Source organism: Diceros bicornis, chromosome 16 (assembly GCF_020826845.1).
Source record: "Diceros bicornis minor isolate mBicDic1 chromosome 16, mDicBic1.mat.cur, whole genome shotgun sequence".
Lineage (NCBI taxonomy): Eukaryota > Metazoa > Chordata > Mammalia > Perissodactyla > Rhinocerotidae > Diceros > Diceros bicornis.
The window spans coordinates 67,331,845-67,349,352 of NC_080755.1; the positions used below are offsets into that span (position 1 = coordinate 67,331,845).

Consider the following 17,508-nt stretch of genomic DNA (forward strand, 5'->3'; position numbering starts at 1 on the left):
ATATGTGAAGGATATTTTCGCTGGATAGAGTATTCTTGGATGAAAGTTTTTGCCTTTCAGAAGTTTGAATATATCATTCCACTTTCTCCTATCCTGCAAGGTTTCTGCTGAGAAATCCGCTGAAAGCCTGATAGGGGTTCCTATGTAAGTTATTTTCTTCTGCCTTGCTGCCCCTAATATTTTTTCTTGTCATTGACTTTTTCTACCTTTATTGCTATATGCTTGGAGAAGGTCCTTTTACATTGATATAGTTAGGAGTTCTGTTGGCTTCTTTCACTTGTATTTCCAGCTCCTCCCCCAGGTTTGGGAAGTTCTCAGCTCTTATTTCTTTGGACAAGCTTTCTGCTCCATTCTTTCTCTTCTCTCTCTGGAATACCTACAATCCTTATGTTGCATTTCCTAATTGAGTCAGATATTTCTTGGAGAATTTCTTAATTTATTTTAATCTTAGTTCTGTCTCTTCCTGCATCTGAAGCATTTCTATATTTCTGTCCCCCAGACTGCTGATTTGCTCCTCCATAATATCAGCTCTATTATTCAAGGAGTCTAGATTTTTCTTAATCTCATCCATTGTGTTTTTCATCTCCAACATTTCTGATTGGTTTTTCTTCATGCTTTCAATCTCTTTTGTGAAGAAGTTCCTGATTTCATTGAACTATCTGTATTTTCTTGTAACTCATTTAGTTTTTTTGTGATAGCTATTTTGAATTTTCTATCATTTAGATTATAAATTTCTGTGCCTTCAAGGTTGGTTTTTGTGTACTTGTCATTTTCCTTCTGGTCTTGAGATTTACTGTATTTTTTCATACTGTTTGTGTTGATTTGTGCCTTCACATAGTGATAGTATCTGGTCACAGCTTCTGCCTGCCAACACTGGGTGTGGGACGAGAGCTGTGTCTTCTGAGCCCTCCATGACCTGGGGCTTGCTCACTCACGGCTGCTGCTTTTCTATCGTATGCGCGGGCTCTCTGGCCAACGTGAGCTTTCTTTTGCCTGCGTGATCTGGTGTTGTTCTTGCTCTGCCCTCGCTGTCTGGTCTCCTGGGGTACTAGCTTGATGAAGACACCCCCGCAATAGCTTAGTCACCTCTGTGTGGGGCTTTGCCATGGGCTGTGAGGGACTTGGAGAGTGAAGGTGTTCCCTCAGAGGGCTGCCCCTCCCCCTCCTCTCAGAACTGTGCTCAATCAGGAGCCCAGGGGTGCTGCCATTCGAGAGGAGAGGAGATCCCCATAACTCCTTACTTTCCTCTGGGGAAAGTAAGCACCTCCACCAGTAGACGTATGGTGCGTGCATCTCTCAGACATCTTTTGTGTTGTGTGAATGGCTTCTGTTGGTATGTGAATGTCCTTTTCGTTATCTTAGTGGGGAGAGTCTAAGGGTAGAGCTCACTCTGCCAGTATGCTGATGTCACCTCGTGTTTTTTTCTTTTTTTTGAAAGACAAAATAAGCTTATTGTAAGACTAATTTGGCAAGGCGTGGGCCCTCAGATGACCAAAACAGTCTTGACAAGGAGAATAAAGTGAGAAGAATCACTCTTCCTGATGTTAAGGCATACTACTAAGCTATATTAATCAACATCGTGTGGAGGAAAAATAGAAACAAAGGTCAATGAAATATTATAGAGAACCTGGAAAGAGGCACACCCAAATATGCTCAAGTGATTTCTGACAAAATGCAAAATAAGTTAAAATGGAGAAAGGATAGCCTTTTCAACAAATGAGGCCAGAGCTGTTGGACGTCCATGGGTAACAGAATGAACCTTAATCTAAATGTTACATGTTATACAGATATTAAACCAAAATGGATGATGGATTTATTTGTCAAACTTAGAAAAAAATAGGATAAAATATTCAGAATCTAGGGTGGGAAAATAGTTCTTAGACTTGACACCAAAAACACAATGCATAAAAGATAAAAATTGATAACTTGCATCTCATTAAAATTAAAAATATGTGCTTTGTGAAAGAACATGTGAATATGATGAACAAGCTACAGACTAGGAGGAAATATTTGTAAACCATATATCTAACAAAGATTTTTATCTACAATATGTAGAAACTCTTAACAGTAAAAATCAAATTAGGAATGGGTAAAAGATATAAAGAGACATTTTGCCACAGAGGATATACAGATAGAAAATAAGCATATGAAAAGATATACAGCATCATTAGCTTTCAGGAAAATGCAAATTAAAACACAATGAAATATCACTACACATATAGCAGAATGGCTACAGTGAAAAATGGTGACAACACCAAATTCTGGCAATGATATGAAGAAAATGGATCACTCATACATTTCTTGTGGGAATATCAAATGGTGTAGTTACTTTGGAAAATCATTAGACAATCTCTTAGAAAAATAAATATGCAACTGTTATATGACCCAGCAATTGAACTCTTAGACCTTTATCACTGAGAAGTGTTAATTTAAGTTGGCACAGAAGCCTGTACATGAGTGTTTATCTCTGCATCATTTGTAGTAGCCAGAAATCAGAAACAGTTCCAGGTGTCCTGAATGGGTGATGGTCAAAGAAACTGTTGTACATCATACCATGGTATATCATGTTAAGAAAACACAAGTCTCTGCTCTCAGGTTGCTCATAGTCTTGAGGGGAGGGAAAAATAAAGAGTATCAAATAATTATTTGATGTTATCTAGTTTATTTATAAGTACCTCATAGAAAATAAAACAGGACAAGGGAATAAAGTGTAATGGTTTGAAAATGAAGAAAAAAATTCCTTTTACAATAGCATCAAAAAGAATAAAATGTGGGGCCAGCCTGGTGGCGCAGGCGGTTGGGTGCGCACATTCCGCTGTGGCGGCCCGGGGTTCGCCGGTTCGGATCCCGGGTGCGCACCGACGCATCGCTTGTTAGGCCATGCTGTGGCGGCGTCCCATATAAAGTAGAGGAAGATGGGCATGGATGTTAGCCCAGGGCCAGTCTTCCTCCGCAAAAAAGAGGAGGATTGGCATTGGATGTTAGCCCAGGGCTGGTCCTCCTCACAAAAAAAAAAAAAAAAAGAATAAAATGCTTATAAAATTATTGTTAAGAATACACTTAAAAAAAGTGCAAATCTTGTATTTCTGAAACTACAAAACACTGTCCAGACATATTAAAAGAAGATGTAGATGTAATGGGAAGACATCCCATGTTTATGAATTAGAGGTATTAATATTGTTAAAATGGTAGTACTCCCCAAATTGATCTACAGATTCAATGCTATCCCTCTTAACATCTCAGCTGACTTCTTTGCAAAATTGACAGACTGGTTCTAAAATACATATGGAAATACAAGGGACCCATAATAGCCAAAACAATTTTGGAAAAGATGAATAAAACTGGAGTATTCACACTTTTTCATTTCAAAACGTTATACAAAGTTATGGCGTCAAGACTGTGGAACTGGCATAAATTCAGAGTTGAGAGTCCAGAAATAAAGTCTTCTGGACTTGATGGTTTATGGTTAATTGATTTCCAACAAGAGTGGCGGGAAGATTCAGTGGGATGGGGTATGTTTGGTACTTTTTTTGGCCCCATGCTGTTTATGAGATTCTTCCATTTTGTTGTGTGTTGTTGTCATTCGTTTTATTGTTACATAGTGTGCCTTTTATCCATTCTACTATTGATGGATGTTTTAGTTGCTTCTAAGTTTTCCCTAGGAAAATGGTATATTAGGAATGATACTTCCGTGTCATACTTAGCCATGTGTTTTGGCTTGCACGTGCACACATTGCTGTTGAATATATACCTAGGAGTGGAATTGTTGAGTTTGGGATATGCATATGTTCTACTTTAGTAGATACTGCGAATGATTTTGCAAAGTGGTGTATCAAATTACACTCTGATCAGCAGTGTGTAAGATCAGCACTGCTTCACAGGTTTGCCACCACTTGGCATCACCAACTTTCTGAAAGTATTAACCATTTCTGATATGGGTGTAGTAGTAGTTGTGGTTTTAATGTGCATTTCCTTGAAGATTAATAAAGTTGGGCACCTTTTCTTGTGATTTTGGTTATCTTTCTTATTTCGGAAGAGCCTGTTAAAAATCTCTTGCCATTTTTTTTTCTGAGTTATCCCTTCTTTTCTTACTGGTTTGTAGGCCTTTATGTATGTTGGATGGGAGTCTTTTATTAGTTTTATGGTACAAGTACCTTTTCCTTCCTGGTGTGCTTTATGGAACATAAATTCTTAATTTTAATGAAGTCTACTTTGTTAATCTTGTCGTTTATAGTTAGTTTTTTTTCTTTTAATTTTTGGTAGTGAGAGGAAGGAGTCTTGTTTAAGAAATCTCTCCTTACCAGAAAGTTGTGAAAATAATTCTTCTACATTATCTTTTAGGGGTTTTATTGTTTTGACTTGGACATTTAGAAGTATAGTTCATTTGGAATAGATTTTTGTGTTTCGATTGAAGTAGAGGTCAGGTGTTATCTCCCGTCATCTTCTGTGAATATCTGATTTTCTCATCACTATTTACTGAAAAGACCATCATTTCCTTATTGGTCTGCAGTGCCAACTTCCTCATAAATCTAGTGTCTATACATGTATGGGCTGACTTCTGGATTCTCCACTTTTATATTGGTATAATTGTCTATCTTGGAATACCATCTTGTCGTAGTTAACTCTAGTTTAATATTTTAGTTTCATTATATTGTAGACTCAAGCCTTCGTTTGTTTCTCACACTTGTCTTGGTTGTTCTTGGCCTTTGCATTTCACTGTAATTATTAGGAATACCTTGTTAATTCTCACCAAAAACCATGGTAAAATTTTTATTGCATTTGCATTGATACATAGGTTAATTTATGGGCACTTGACATCTTTGCAATATCGTACATTCTAATTTTGGAATATGATATGTTCTATTTATTTAGGGTTTAATTTCTTTTAGTAATGTTTTATAGTTTATTGTTTAGAGGTCTTGCCCATCTGTTATTAGTTTTATTATAATATTAGTTTTTTCTTATTACTTAAATGGGCATATTTTTAAAAATATTTATTACTTTCTTGCTGTTTGTTACTGGTATATATATACACCTGTGTATATTTGTTTTCTGTGTCATTAAGTTTGCTCTTATATTTTGCTCACATCCTGGTACTTTCTTTGGGATTCATTGGCTGTTGTTGTTTTCCTGCTTTCAAATGGATATTGTGTAGTTTTAGCCTCCCTTTCCTATTGTTTGCATTTAATTGTGTATATTTTCCTCTTAACATTTTCCTGACTTTGGCTGTATTTCACACATTTTGATATGTTGAGTTTTTATTACCATTCAGTTAAAAATATTCTCTAATTTCCATTGTGATTTCTTCCTTGACCTGAGGGTTCTTCAGATCTTAATAATCACCCTTCTTTCTTTCTTCATGTTAGAAGGAATAGCTCTATCCTACAACATGTCTTTTTTCAGCTTTATCTACTTATATTTGTTTTTATTGCCTGCTGACTGACAAGTAATCCATTTCTTTATCATGTGTAGATTAGTCTTTACTTAAGTCTCAAAAAATATAAATAATTCATGAAATTATGTGAAGTACTCTTATTATACATTTTTCTTCAATTTATTACAGCTTTCCCAATTGAATTGTTGGTAATAATGATTAAATAAATATATGAATAGTGACTTGTAAACATTTTTATATTCCGTACAATACCTTTGAGTTGTTTTCCTTTTCTGCTCTATAAAAGAATATCTCCTCAAAGTTGTGGGCTTTGTTTGTTTCCTCAGTTGTGCATTTATTCATTCATTCAACATTTATTAAGTGTTTTATTTATTTATGATATGCTCTGTTTTGAGTTAGTTATTGGAAAAACGCTATCCTCTCTTTCCAAGGTCATTTAGTCTAATAGGAAGGACATCATTTTTTATAAAGCAGTAACTGTTATACGTATGAGTTAAGGTACAACAGAGGCCACAGAAACGGCAATATTTAACATTTTTGAAAAATGAAGGAGTTTTCAAGTCATCACTAACTACCATTTACATGGTTTATTAATGGATAAAATCTGAGAGTGCCAATTAAAATATGAATTAAAATACTTATTTTTATTATACAAATTACAAATGTAAATTACTTCAGCATCAGTTTTAATTATAATATTATTTTAGTTGTTTTTGTAGCTATTTCTACTTTGGAATGGAATTGTGTTAATTTATAAACCTGCGTAGTTAATTAATATTTCACATTACTCTCTGCAGAATCAAAGAATTCCATCGGACATGATATTTCTTAGGACTTCAGAAAAAGCAGGTATTTTTATTTTTATTTACGTTGGTGATGATTTGGTATTTTGGAGTTTAATTTTCAGTTTGAAAGGTAAAAGTTAAATTTATTTTTATAAAAGTTTTTCGTTGAATGATAATACACTGAATTCATTAATTTCTAAATCACATTTAAATGTTGATGTTTAAAACGATGATTTTACTGTGTTTTGTTTAAAAAATGTAATCCTACCAGAACCTATGAATCAAATGAGTGTTTTAACTCAAATCCATATTGATATCTAAATAATTAAATGATAATGTTGCTTGAAATTTGATTGGTATTCTGCATTTGCAGTTTTAATCATCAATTCAGCAAACATTTATTTACCACTTACTGTGTGCCAGGCACTACTTGTTGCCTCGGATACAAAAGGGAGCAAAACCAAGTTGCTCCCTTCGAAGAGTTCATGATCTACTTATTTATGGAAGTAAACACATTGATGGGTCAGCCCTGGTGGTCTAGTGGTTAAGATTCAGTGCTCTCACCACCGCAGCCTGGGTTCGTATCCTGGTCAGTGAACCACACCACCCCTCTGTCGGTTGTCATACTGTTGCGGCTGCATGTTGCTGTGATACTGAAAGCTATGCCACTGGGATTTCAGATACCAGCAGAGTCGCCCAGGTAGACAGGTTTCAGTGGAACTTCCAGACTAGACAGACTAAGAAGGACCTGGCCACCTACTTCCGAAAAATTGGCCGTGAAAACCCTATGAATAGCAGCAGAACATTGTCTGATATAGCACTGGAAGGTGAGAGGATGGCGCAAAAAGAGTGGGCAAGGTTCCCCTTTGCTGTTACAGGTCCCTAGGAGTTGAAATAGACTCCATAGTAGTAACACACATTGACAATTCGTTGTACCCTGATAGTATAGATACTGTAAGAGTTAAAAGACATGGGGTGGTAACAGGGGAGGGGCCTAGGTGAGTTGAAGTGAGCTTCACAGAAAAAATAATATTTATATGACATGAGCTTTCAACAGTAAGAAGGTGGAATAGAGGTAATGAGATGTGACCTAGCCACAGTGTCACACATTTTCATCCTCTCTAAAATGATGAGAGATTTATCAGGTAATATCCAAAGTCTTCTGCCTTACATTTTTAAAATTGTTGAATAAATGAACAGTGTTTTCATAGGAAGCTCAGCATATTATTTATTATTTTTGTTGGAAGCTCAGCATGTGTATTATTATTTGTAGCATGAAAACTCTAGAGAGGACAAAATTAAATTTTAGAGTTGTCGATTTAGTTTTTTCTGCATTTATAAACAGCATTTTTTTAAAGGGCTGTTTTAAGTCATGATAAAGAAGAAAAATGTTTTCTCTTTTTACCAATTGTAGTTACAGTTATTTACATTGTAAGATGAGGCTGTCATTAACAGAAGAGTTTAGCTACACCTAATAATCAAGCAACCTCTGTACACTTGATACGTTTACTTTATTGTGTATTATTTAATGGGAGGTTTTGTTTTCCCTATAGAGCAGAGACTGGAGAGCTACTTTTCCAGTCCATTTTCCTTTCCTGTTGGAAATACAGCTAGACTCCCTGTCCAGTTAGATGGGACCATGCCCTGAGGTCTGGCTGCAGCAGGATAGCTCCAAGTCATGTGTACCTCTTCCAGCCCTGGCCTTAACATCTTTTGTAGCCAGCTACTCTTCTCTCCCTGGGCCAGCTCAGTGTCCATGACTTGGGTCACCTTGGAAGCTGCCTGTTGAAGATGGTAGTGCTTCCCTCTCAGCCTAGGTTCCTGAATGACTGTGTAGAACAGAGCCCCCTCACATTCCATTACCAAATGGATTCTATATGAGAGAGAAATATTATTTGTTAGTACCAAAGTTGCAAGTTTTATCTTTTACAATAGCTAGTGTTCCATTAACATCTGCATTGCTGTGGCAGGCGGTTAACAACTCTGCCTTCACCTTCACTTCTTGCTTATACAGAGTCTCAAGGTCAGCCAGGTGTGAGAGATTAGGGCCTCTCAAGGTTTTCCTGGGCATACGTGCAGGCTTGCACACGTATATGGCTTTCTAGACTCCCAGGAATATGTTAGAACTTTTCAAAGCCCCCTCAAGACATCTGATTTTCCAACTTTTCTTTCAAGTTTTTTGGTCAGCTTGTTGTTTACCCCAGCCTTGTCACCATCTGGGGTAGCAAGGATGTTAAACAATTGCCACTGACTGTTTTTGACAAACATCTCAGGAAAAACACTGTTCTCAATGAATGAGTGTCAGGTCAAATTCAGACAAGCCTTACCTGGTCAGGTGATTGTAGTCATCTGGGCATGGGGTTTGGGGAGTCCCAGCCCTGGTTTGGCCCCCTTAGTGGCTGCTAGACTGTTTGTTTTCTCAGCTACAGTGGAGCCTGGGGTGGGGTGTGTGGAAATGGGACAAATCATAATACCACACAGCTCACTCTTAGCCAGATCTAGCTGTATTTCTTGAGTAAATGCACCTGGGATTCTTGCAAGTCTTTGGGTATTTTCCAGAGTTCTGAAAAAATTGCTTTTGACTATTTTTGCTAATGTTCTCATTACAGTTATGGAGGAATGGATTTTCAGAGATTTTTACACCGCCATCCCTGCTGACATTACCTACTTATTTATGATTTGTTTGTCTTTGTTTCTAAATGTATTCAGTATAATGAATAATAAAAATGTTTGCGTTTGGGAGATGCTTTTATATTAATTGCCCTTTTAATGTTTATGGTAGAAATATATGTAAGATTATTATCCTAAATATGGAAATGGTTTTAGGTAATTAACTTAAAAGAAATAGATTATGTAGATTGTGTTAGGAGATAAAAGATGAACAAAATCCAGCACTTTAAAGCTGGAAGATAGTTAGAAATGTCAGTTTTTCAGAGGAGTCTGAGGGCTGGAGAATGTAAATGCCTTGCTGAGATGATATGACTAATAGCAGTTTTGGAAATTCTTCTTCAACCTCTTAACCATCTTTTCACTGTTATCATTGTTATGGCATAGTAAGACAGCAAAACAAATAGAATATTAGAGCATTAGGCAAATGAGATACTCTTTATTGGGTTAAATTCAGATAAATAACTTTATATCCAAGTTGATTATGTTTTAAAAATGTTTTCTTTTCTTTTCCTCTAATTTTGTTTTACATTCCACGTTGTAGAGACAGTTGCTCTTTGTAGTGTAATGATACTTAATATTTTGGAAGTCATGGATCTCTTTGAGAATCTTAAGAATTATTACCTTGTTTCCCAGAAAAATGTATATAATATGCACGTATTCTAAATTTTGATTGTTTTACATATTCCTGGAAGGTTATTAATGGATCCAAGTATTGGAACTTACTATAGTCTGTTTTAACTTATGGTTCTATTATATTTCTCACTTTTATTTTATTTTTTTTAACAAATTTAAATTGTTAAAACAATTAGTAATTACTCTCACACAGACATTAAAATGTCAGATGCTGTTGCATGCTCTTTTTCTTCTCTTCATAAAATGAACCAAAAAGCTTCCCAGCTATGAAATTTGTGTCATAATATTGCTTTCAGTTAAAGATTCTTAGCTTTGGAAATTCTATTTGTGTGATTTTACGTAATTATTTTAAGTTTTTTAATTAAAGCCTTGTTTTCAAAAGTATACATGTTCAGAATTTTTTGTGTACTGTTAATATTGTTTTATTACTTTTCAGTTTCATTTCAGAAAAACCTGATAATACGTTGTCTATTATAATAAAAACCTTTAAACCCTAGCCAATATAAAAGTCCTAAATCTGTGCAGCGTGTTTGAGCGTGGACAATAGCCGCTGGGTGTTTGTCAGTACAGCTCAGTGAGTCTCTTCGTCGCATCATATTGACTGTGTATTAATACAGGGTATTCTGTTGGGCCGTCAGCTGATTGTTTAGAATGTAAATGAAGCTGTTGATGGATCTGGTGACTGATGGCTTAAATTCCAATTAATCAATTGCTTCATCAGTTTCTTAACTCAGATCAAATATCTCTTGAATGCACACAATTCTTTTAGTGGTATTAAGAGAAATTAATGCTTGAGAAGTAATTTTCATCAATCTCTTATAAATGCCAATATCTTTTTCACTTGTCTCCTAAGTGATGACATTATAGTTTAAGAGTCTGGGACATATTACAATAGCTCAGCTGTCACTTGTTAGGGGGACGAGGGGTAGGTAAATGACACTGTACTCATCCACCTTCTCTCTGTGGTGCTATTCATCTTGCCACCAGCTTAAAAATTTCATGCAGAGTCATTAAGTCATATAAATGATTTAGAAATTAAGTTTAATGGCAAACGATCTGGTATTATATATGCAAAGTCAATGTCGATTTTTCTTTTGTGGGGCATATACTGTAGCCCATCTCTTTCAGAGCTGTTGGATTTGTGAGCAGTTGCAAGCAGTCTACTAATATTACAGGGTAACTTATTACCATATATGACAGACTCATGTGCTCTGTCTCACAGTGTCCCATCAATTACTTTATCACCACTTGATGCGGCTCTCCTATGTGACACACTTACTAGTTGATCTTAATTTGATTGTCATTAAACCTGTCCTTTCCTGTCAACTCTTGTCAATTATACAAAATAAAATCAAGTATTCGTAAGAAGTCTGTAATAGGATATAAGCAGACCAATTTAATAATTCATTTTTGCCAAGCCTTAACTGGCATCAGTTGTAGCTAGTGCTTGCTGTTAAAAAATTATTAGATATAGTTTACGTAAGACAAGTCAAGTTGGCCATACTTCTGATTTTGCTACAGTTCGTTCTCTCTCTCTTTTTAAATCATTTCTGTTACGATGAGGTTTGTAATGTTAACTGTACTTGAAGATAAATAATATGTCAGTTTCCCCTAAATTTTTAAAATAGCATATAATTATTTAACAGGAAGCGTGTCCTTTTTCTTTAAAGAAAGGCAACTATATTGTTTCCAGTGTTTAATAAGTTTACAGACATCTTGATATTAGTTTCACTTTTAGAAACATAGAATGTTTGAAATTTAAGGGACTCGAGAGATTCTCACTTTACCTTATTTTATATATTAGAAAGCAAACCTAGAGCAGAGTGGTTGGCATTGATGTCTCAAAGTATGTGTCAGACAGAATTTAGAATCCAGTTTCTTTTAAGTTACTTTTATATTTTGTATCAGAACACACACACCCAGATGTATATAAACATGCATATATTTAAGAGAGACAAAATCAGTCTTAAAAAATCTTTAACTTTAAAATAATATGCACTGCAAATTTTCTTGGACTCCCTTTTTAGTTGAAATCAGTTTGTACAGAATATTTTCTTTATCATAAATCTTTTGATAAATGCTTATCAAAATTTATTTACGTAATTAGATATATTTTTCAAAGTGCATGTAATCAGATGAAGGTCTCAGATATATCTTTAATTGATGAAATAGACAACTAGAAAATCTTTTCATAGCTCTTCATCTTATTATGTCTTTGAAAAGTGACTTAGCCTCTGTGAATCTCCTAGATTGATGTTGGCAATCCTGATGCCTGGCATAGGGGAGTTAAAAGGATTAAAAACGTAATAGGTGAAGGGATTACATGGGCACTTTAGGTACTGAATTGCTGGTGGCTGTGATTAGTTGGAAGTACATGGCCTGGCAGAGAAAAATATTTGGTATTTATGCAGAGTAAGAAAGTGAGAGAATGCTCACAGGTGTGAGGAGTACACTTCTAGGAGGTTCAAAGGAAAATGGGGCTAGTATGGGTGTGAATTTGCACAGACCCACTTTAGTTTTGGCATGTGGTGTGAAAGGTGTACTGGACTAAGCTATGTGAAACATATTCCTAAACTATATCTACCTTAACTGTTTCCCCAAATTTGAGAAATAACTAACTAAAGAATTAAAGCTTCCCAGTGTATGCCATTCACTGGCAGACTTTAATAGATTTTCCTCTGAATTTTACAACACAACTCCAGAGTAAGTCTTATTTTTCCCACTGTACAGGTGAAAAATTTAATAAGGTGAAGTAATTGGACGGGGGCATAAGTAAGTGAATTATAGAGCTGGTACTCAGCCCAAGCCTGGCTCTTTTCACTTTGTTACAAGCGCTTGGAGCAGGGGGCCTCACCTTCAGCACTATTGACATTTTAGGCCCGATATTTCTTTGTTGTGATGGTCTGTCTTAGGCACTGTAGAATGTTGGCAGTATTCTTGGCCTTCACTCACTAGATGCCAGTAGCACCCTCTACCCCCACCCAGTTGTGAATGAACAGTGTCTCCAAAAGTTTCCAAGTGTCCTCTGGGGGGCAAAATCACCCCTGGTTGAAAACCACTAGAGGACTTTTTTTTCATTGAAGAGAATCCCTAAAATAAATCATAAGTATTCAATTATGTATCTTTTTGAGAGTAATTGTTTTAATATTCTTCAGAGACCTTCTTTCTTGGTAAGAACAGATTGATTCTGTGGCGTTTGAGCCAAGACCTACCCCAGGTGCATGTGAAGGAAGCTTCCACTCCAAGCCGGTACAGCCAAGAAGTCAGGGGCTTCATCTTACAGCTCCCAGGCTAAGGCCAGGTCCTCACCCTGGGAGGGGTGCGCACCAGTCTCTCATTTTCCCCAGGCTGGGTGGGCTTGTTCCAGTGTACTGGGCCTTCCTTCTGCTGCCCACCTCCTACAGAGGCAAGAGCTCTGCTCCAGTCTTGGCAGATCAGGAATACTGGGACCCCAGCTAGTCTACCTCCCCGCCCCAGCTAGCTTGTGGGGCAGAAGTGATATGTCTGGAGGGGCTACCACAACCCCTTGCCCCTACCCCAGCACCCACTTACAAGCAAGATGTCACTCTTGATAAATCTGGCTGCTATCCCATCCTAATCTGCAGTGCCTTGGCCCCAGAGGTTCTGCCCAGGAGAGGGACAGAGCTCTTTGTAGCTTTCCCTGTGGACTTGATTGGCAACAAAGCTTGCTGAAGTTCATGCCTAAGCGTGATGTGGGAAGCAATGGAGAGCTTAGTGGCCAGCAGTTCAAAGGGAGGGTCCCTGATACACACCAACAAGGGACCCAGCAGCCCAGCCAGAAACTTCACAGCAAGAACCAGGGAAAGAGTCAGCCAGAAGGGGGCCCATGGGATCACATGCATCACTGTGTGCATGTTCTATGCTACCCTGCTCAGGAGCAGTTAGGTGAGACTTAGGCAGTCTTGAAAGGCTTCTCTGGGACACAGACAGCTCCATCAGCAGCGCCCGAGCTTTGCTGGCCCAAGGGGACCTATGCACACTCTCTGGATTCGCTGCTCTGCCCCCATGGCAGTTCCTGCAAAGCTGAGCTTAAAAATAGAATCACATGCATCCCTGCTGGTCTGGAAGATTTTGCATATTCCCGAAGCTATGGTCCCAGGAGTGGACAGAGAGAACCTCCAAGCTGTTTGTCCCTGACTGAACTTGGGGCAAAATCATGAACTTCCTGAATTGTGAGAGTAGCCTCCAAGTCACAGGTATCCAGAGGTAAAGGGTGAAAATCTGACTTAACTAAGCAAATTCAGGTACCACCTTTGACCAGTAAGTTTATGTGAAGCCAGGAGCAGCCCTGAGAAAGCCAGAGCAAGAACCTGAGCCGAGAACCAGGGGTGCACACCTCCGGGGAGGCAGACTTCCTCGAATTGGGTCAGCCAGGTCCCTAAAAAATAAACAAATGACTATTCAACAACAGTGCCCACATAAAATTTTTGATGTTTATAAAACACAACTCAAACTATTGAGTAAATCAGCTATGGTGACTTACGTGTTATTGCACAACACAGGGATTTGGAGTCAGGTGGACCTAGTGATGGCTTTCTGATTCTGCACCTCCTGGTGAGACCTCGGGGTAGTTCACCTCTAAGCCTGAAGTAGGGACAGTGTCACCTGCCTCCTGTCTCGTAGGACAGCAACTACCATATGTGGGCCAGGACTGGCAATTGGAAGATGCTCAGTAATATTAGTAACGTTTTCCTTTTTTGAGAAGAAAGAAGTGATTTTTCTATTATGCATATGTACCTCCATACATTTTTTGAGGGGCCAGTGCAGAACAATTTCTCATGAAGAGAGTAGATACCATAACTACTACTTCCTCAATTTGGAGTAATATGTTAGTTTCTCCCCATAACAATCTTTGGAAGATAATTTCTAAATAAGCCAGGCCCCGCGGCTTAGTGGTTAAGTGCGCGCCCTCCGCTGCTGGCGGCCCAGGTTCGGATCCCGGGCGTGCACCGACGCACTGCTTCTCCCGCCATGCTGAGGCTGCGTCCCACATACAGCAACTGGAAGGATGTGCAGCTATGCCATACAACTATCTACTGGGGCTTTGGGGGAAAAAATAAATAAATAAATAAAATTATAAATAAGCCAGGCCCCGAAGAAGTGTGCTTGTGCTTAGTCCTTCATGTCCCCAGTTCCTCTCCCTGCCACTTTATGCCAGTCCTAACCCCGCCTCTTCCTCAGTCCCCCCATTGCTCTCTTTTATCGTGATCCTTTGGCCCTTGAGGTTCAGAAGGATCCTGATTGTGGGGGAAAAGACCATTATACTCACAGAGCTAGTGTACTGCTTTGCTAAGGAGATTTTCTGAATGCTTGATACATGTTGTCAGGGCTCATCTTTAACTGTATCATAGCCATTTTCCAGCTGAATCCCTCTCCGTTAGGGACTTTCACAGAAATGTTTCTTTATACCATTTCTAGAATAAGGCTTTTAGTTTGCTCCAAATGATTAGCGTAAGTTTTATTTTAGAGCTTTGAGGCTGGGCTACTCATATGGTCAACCCCGAACTATATGTTTTTCTCAGAACTTTCCTTTTATTTTTGTTTATTTGATTGTTTGTCTGTAATTATTAGGCTGTAAGCTTATTAAAATCAGTAGGAACCATGGTACCTGGAATAATGCTTTCATATAGTGGATATTCAATAAATGTTGGGTACATGCTAAGAGCAGTGTTGTGTGTAAACCTGTATTAGGGAAAAGCATAGCTATACCATCTGAGTTAATTTAGAAATTGATGGTGCTGCTTTTCATCCTCTGTAAAGTTCTTACTGAATATTTTTAGATGTTTCTTGTAAAATCTTCATCAAGTCATTTACTTTTTTAAAGATATAAGTAAATCTACTTTTCTTAACATACCATTATTTACAACGTCCCCCACGAATATTCAGTTTTATTTTTGTTGTTTCTTTTAATTATAAATATATAATAGTATTATTTTAACCATTTTAGATTACTTTAACTGTTTAACCATTAAATAACCATATTATTTTAGCTGCTTTATGGATAAGTCATCTTTAACAGGTTCTATTAGATATCAAAAACTTAACCAATATCATTTCTGTGGGAAGATGTTTTCTGAATGCTGAGCAACTTAGAAACTACCACAATTGGAAGTTCTAGATTTTCTCTTTACTGAGGACTGCAGCCCATAAGCAGCTATGAACTTCGTAAGGCTATTCCCCTATTTTTCCCTCTAACAGTAGTGTTACTGAGTAATCTTACCTTTCCTGTATCTTTCTTTAAAGTTAAAACCTGTTTGACACAGGACTCCTACAGGTATGTTGTCACTACTGATAAAGAACTATTTCAAAATTGTGTTAAAACCTTTTATTTAATGTTTCTGTTTTGCTGTAGTGATCACTATTGAAAGCTGACCTGGCACAAGGCAATCTCTTATAGATAAAAGGGAAAAGGCCATGAGATAAGTTATTGATGAAATTAGCTGCTGAAGTGGAGAGGAAATGCAGTCAGCCAATAGCTGTCATAGCGTGAGCTATAGTAAATGACCATTCACGCAGTCAGCCGTTCCCCGGAGCTGCACTGGTGCTGCACTGCATTGATCAGTAGTATAATTCTAAATGAAGTGGATGGATAGGAACAAATGCTGAAAGATGGGAAGGGAGCTCTGAAATATAAATATGAGAAAAGTACAACTAAAAGTAGTCTCCATCTCTGTAGGTGTTCAAATATACATTTAAATGTGGGTTTCTTTAGTGCAATTTCAATTATTTGCAGTGTTTTTCTCTTTTTAGCAAAGATCAAATGTTTGTATAATACTTTTAGTTGATATTTTCTGTATTAATCTGAATATATTTAAAAAATTTTTTATTTTAGACTTTATTTTTTTAGAGAAATTTTAGATTTACAAAAAATGAGAAGGAGGTACAGAGGTTTCCCATATACCCTCTGCAGTTGCACATGCACAGCCTCCCCCGTTATCCACACCACTCCCAGAGTGGCGCATTTGTCACAGTTGATGAACCTGCATTGACACATTGTCATCACCCAGAGTCCAGTGTTTACATTAGGGTTCACTCTTGGTGTTGTACATTCTGTGAGTTTGGACACATGTATGACGACATATACGTGTCATAATACCATACAGAATATTTTCACTGCTCTAGAAATCTTCTGTGCTCTGTCTATTTATCTTTGCCCCTCACTTTATACCTGGCAACCACTGATCTTTTTATTGTCTCCATCGTTTTGTCTTTTCCATGTTGGAATCATATAGTATGTTGCCTTTTCAAACTGGCTTCTTTCACTTAGTAATATGCATTTAAGGTTCCTGTCTTTTCATGACTTAATAGCTCATTTCCTTTTTTTTTTCTTTTGTGAGGAAGATCAGCCCTGAGCTAACATCTGTTGCCAGTCCTCCTCTTATCGCTGAGGAAGACCGGCCCTGGGCTAACATCTGTGTCCACCTTCCTCTACTTTATTATTTTTTGTGAGAAAGATCAGCCCTGTGCTAACATCTGCGAATCCTCCTCTTTTTTTTTGCTGAGGAAGACTGGCCCTGGGCTAACATCCATGCCCATCTTCCTCTACTTTATATGGGACGCCACCACAGCATGGCTTGCCAGGCGGTGCGTCGGTGCATGCCCGGGATCTGAACCAGTGAACCCCGGGCTGCCACAGCAAAGTGTGTGCACTTAACCGCTTGTGCCACTGGGCCGGCCCCAATCTTCCTCTACTTTATATGTGGGATGTCTGCCATAACATGGCTTGATAAGCAGCGTGTGGGTCCAAACCCATGAACCCCGGGCTGCTGAAGTGGAGCATGCGAGCTTAACCACTACGCCACTGGGCCAGCCCCTCATTTCTTTTTATTACTGAATAATTCTCCATTGTCTGGATCTACCACAGTTTCTTTATTCATTCATCTACTACAGGACATCTTGGTTGCTTCTAAGTTTTGGCATTTATGAATAAAGCTGCTATAAATATCCATGTACAGGTTTTTTTTTTGTGGACATAAGTTTTCAGCTCCTTTGGGTAAATGCCAA

General features: G+C 37.8%; 1 protein-coding gene across 9 annotated transcripts in view; it reads left to right on the forward strand.

Annotated features, from left to right (window-relative positions):
* The window catches only part of ATP9B (ATPase phospholipid transporting 9B (putative)), a 279,064-nt gene that overhangs the window by 77,927 nt on the left and 183,629 nt on the right, over window positions 1-17,508 (forward strand). For all 9 annotated transcript variants that reach the window (XM_058557340.1, XM_058557341.1, XM_058557346.1 and 6 more), the window contains one exon: window positions 6,193-6,244. In XM_058557340.1, coding sequence (XP_058413323.1) covers window positions 6,193-6,244 — 52 coding nt within the window. The remainder of the gene's footprint in view (window positions 1-6,192; window positions 6,245-17,508) is intronic.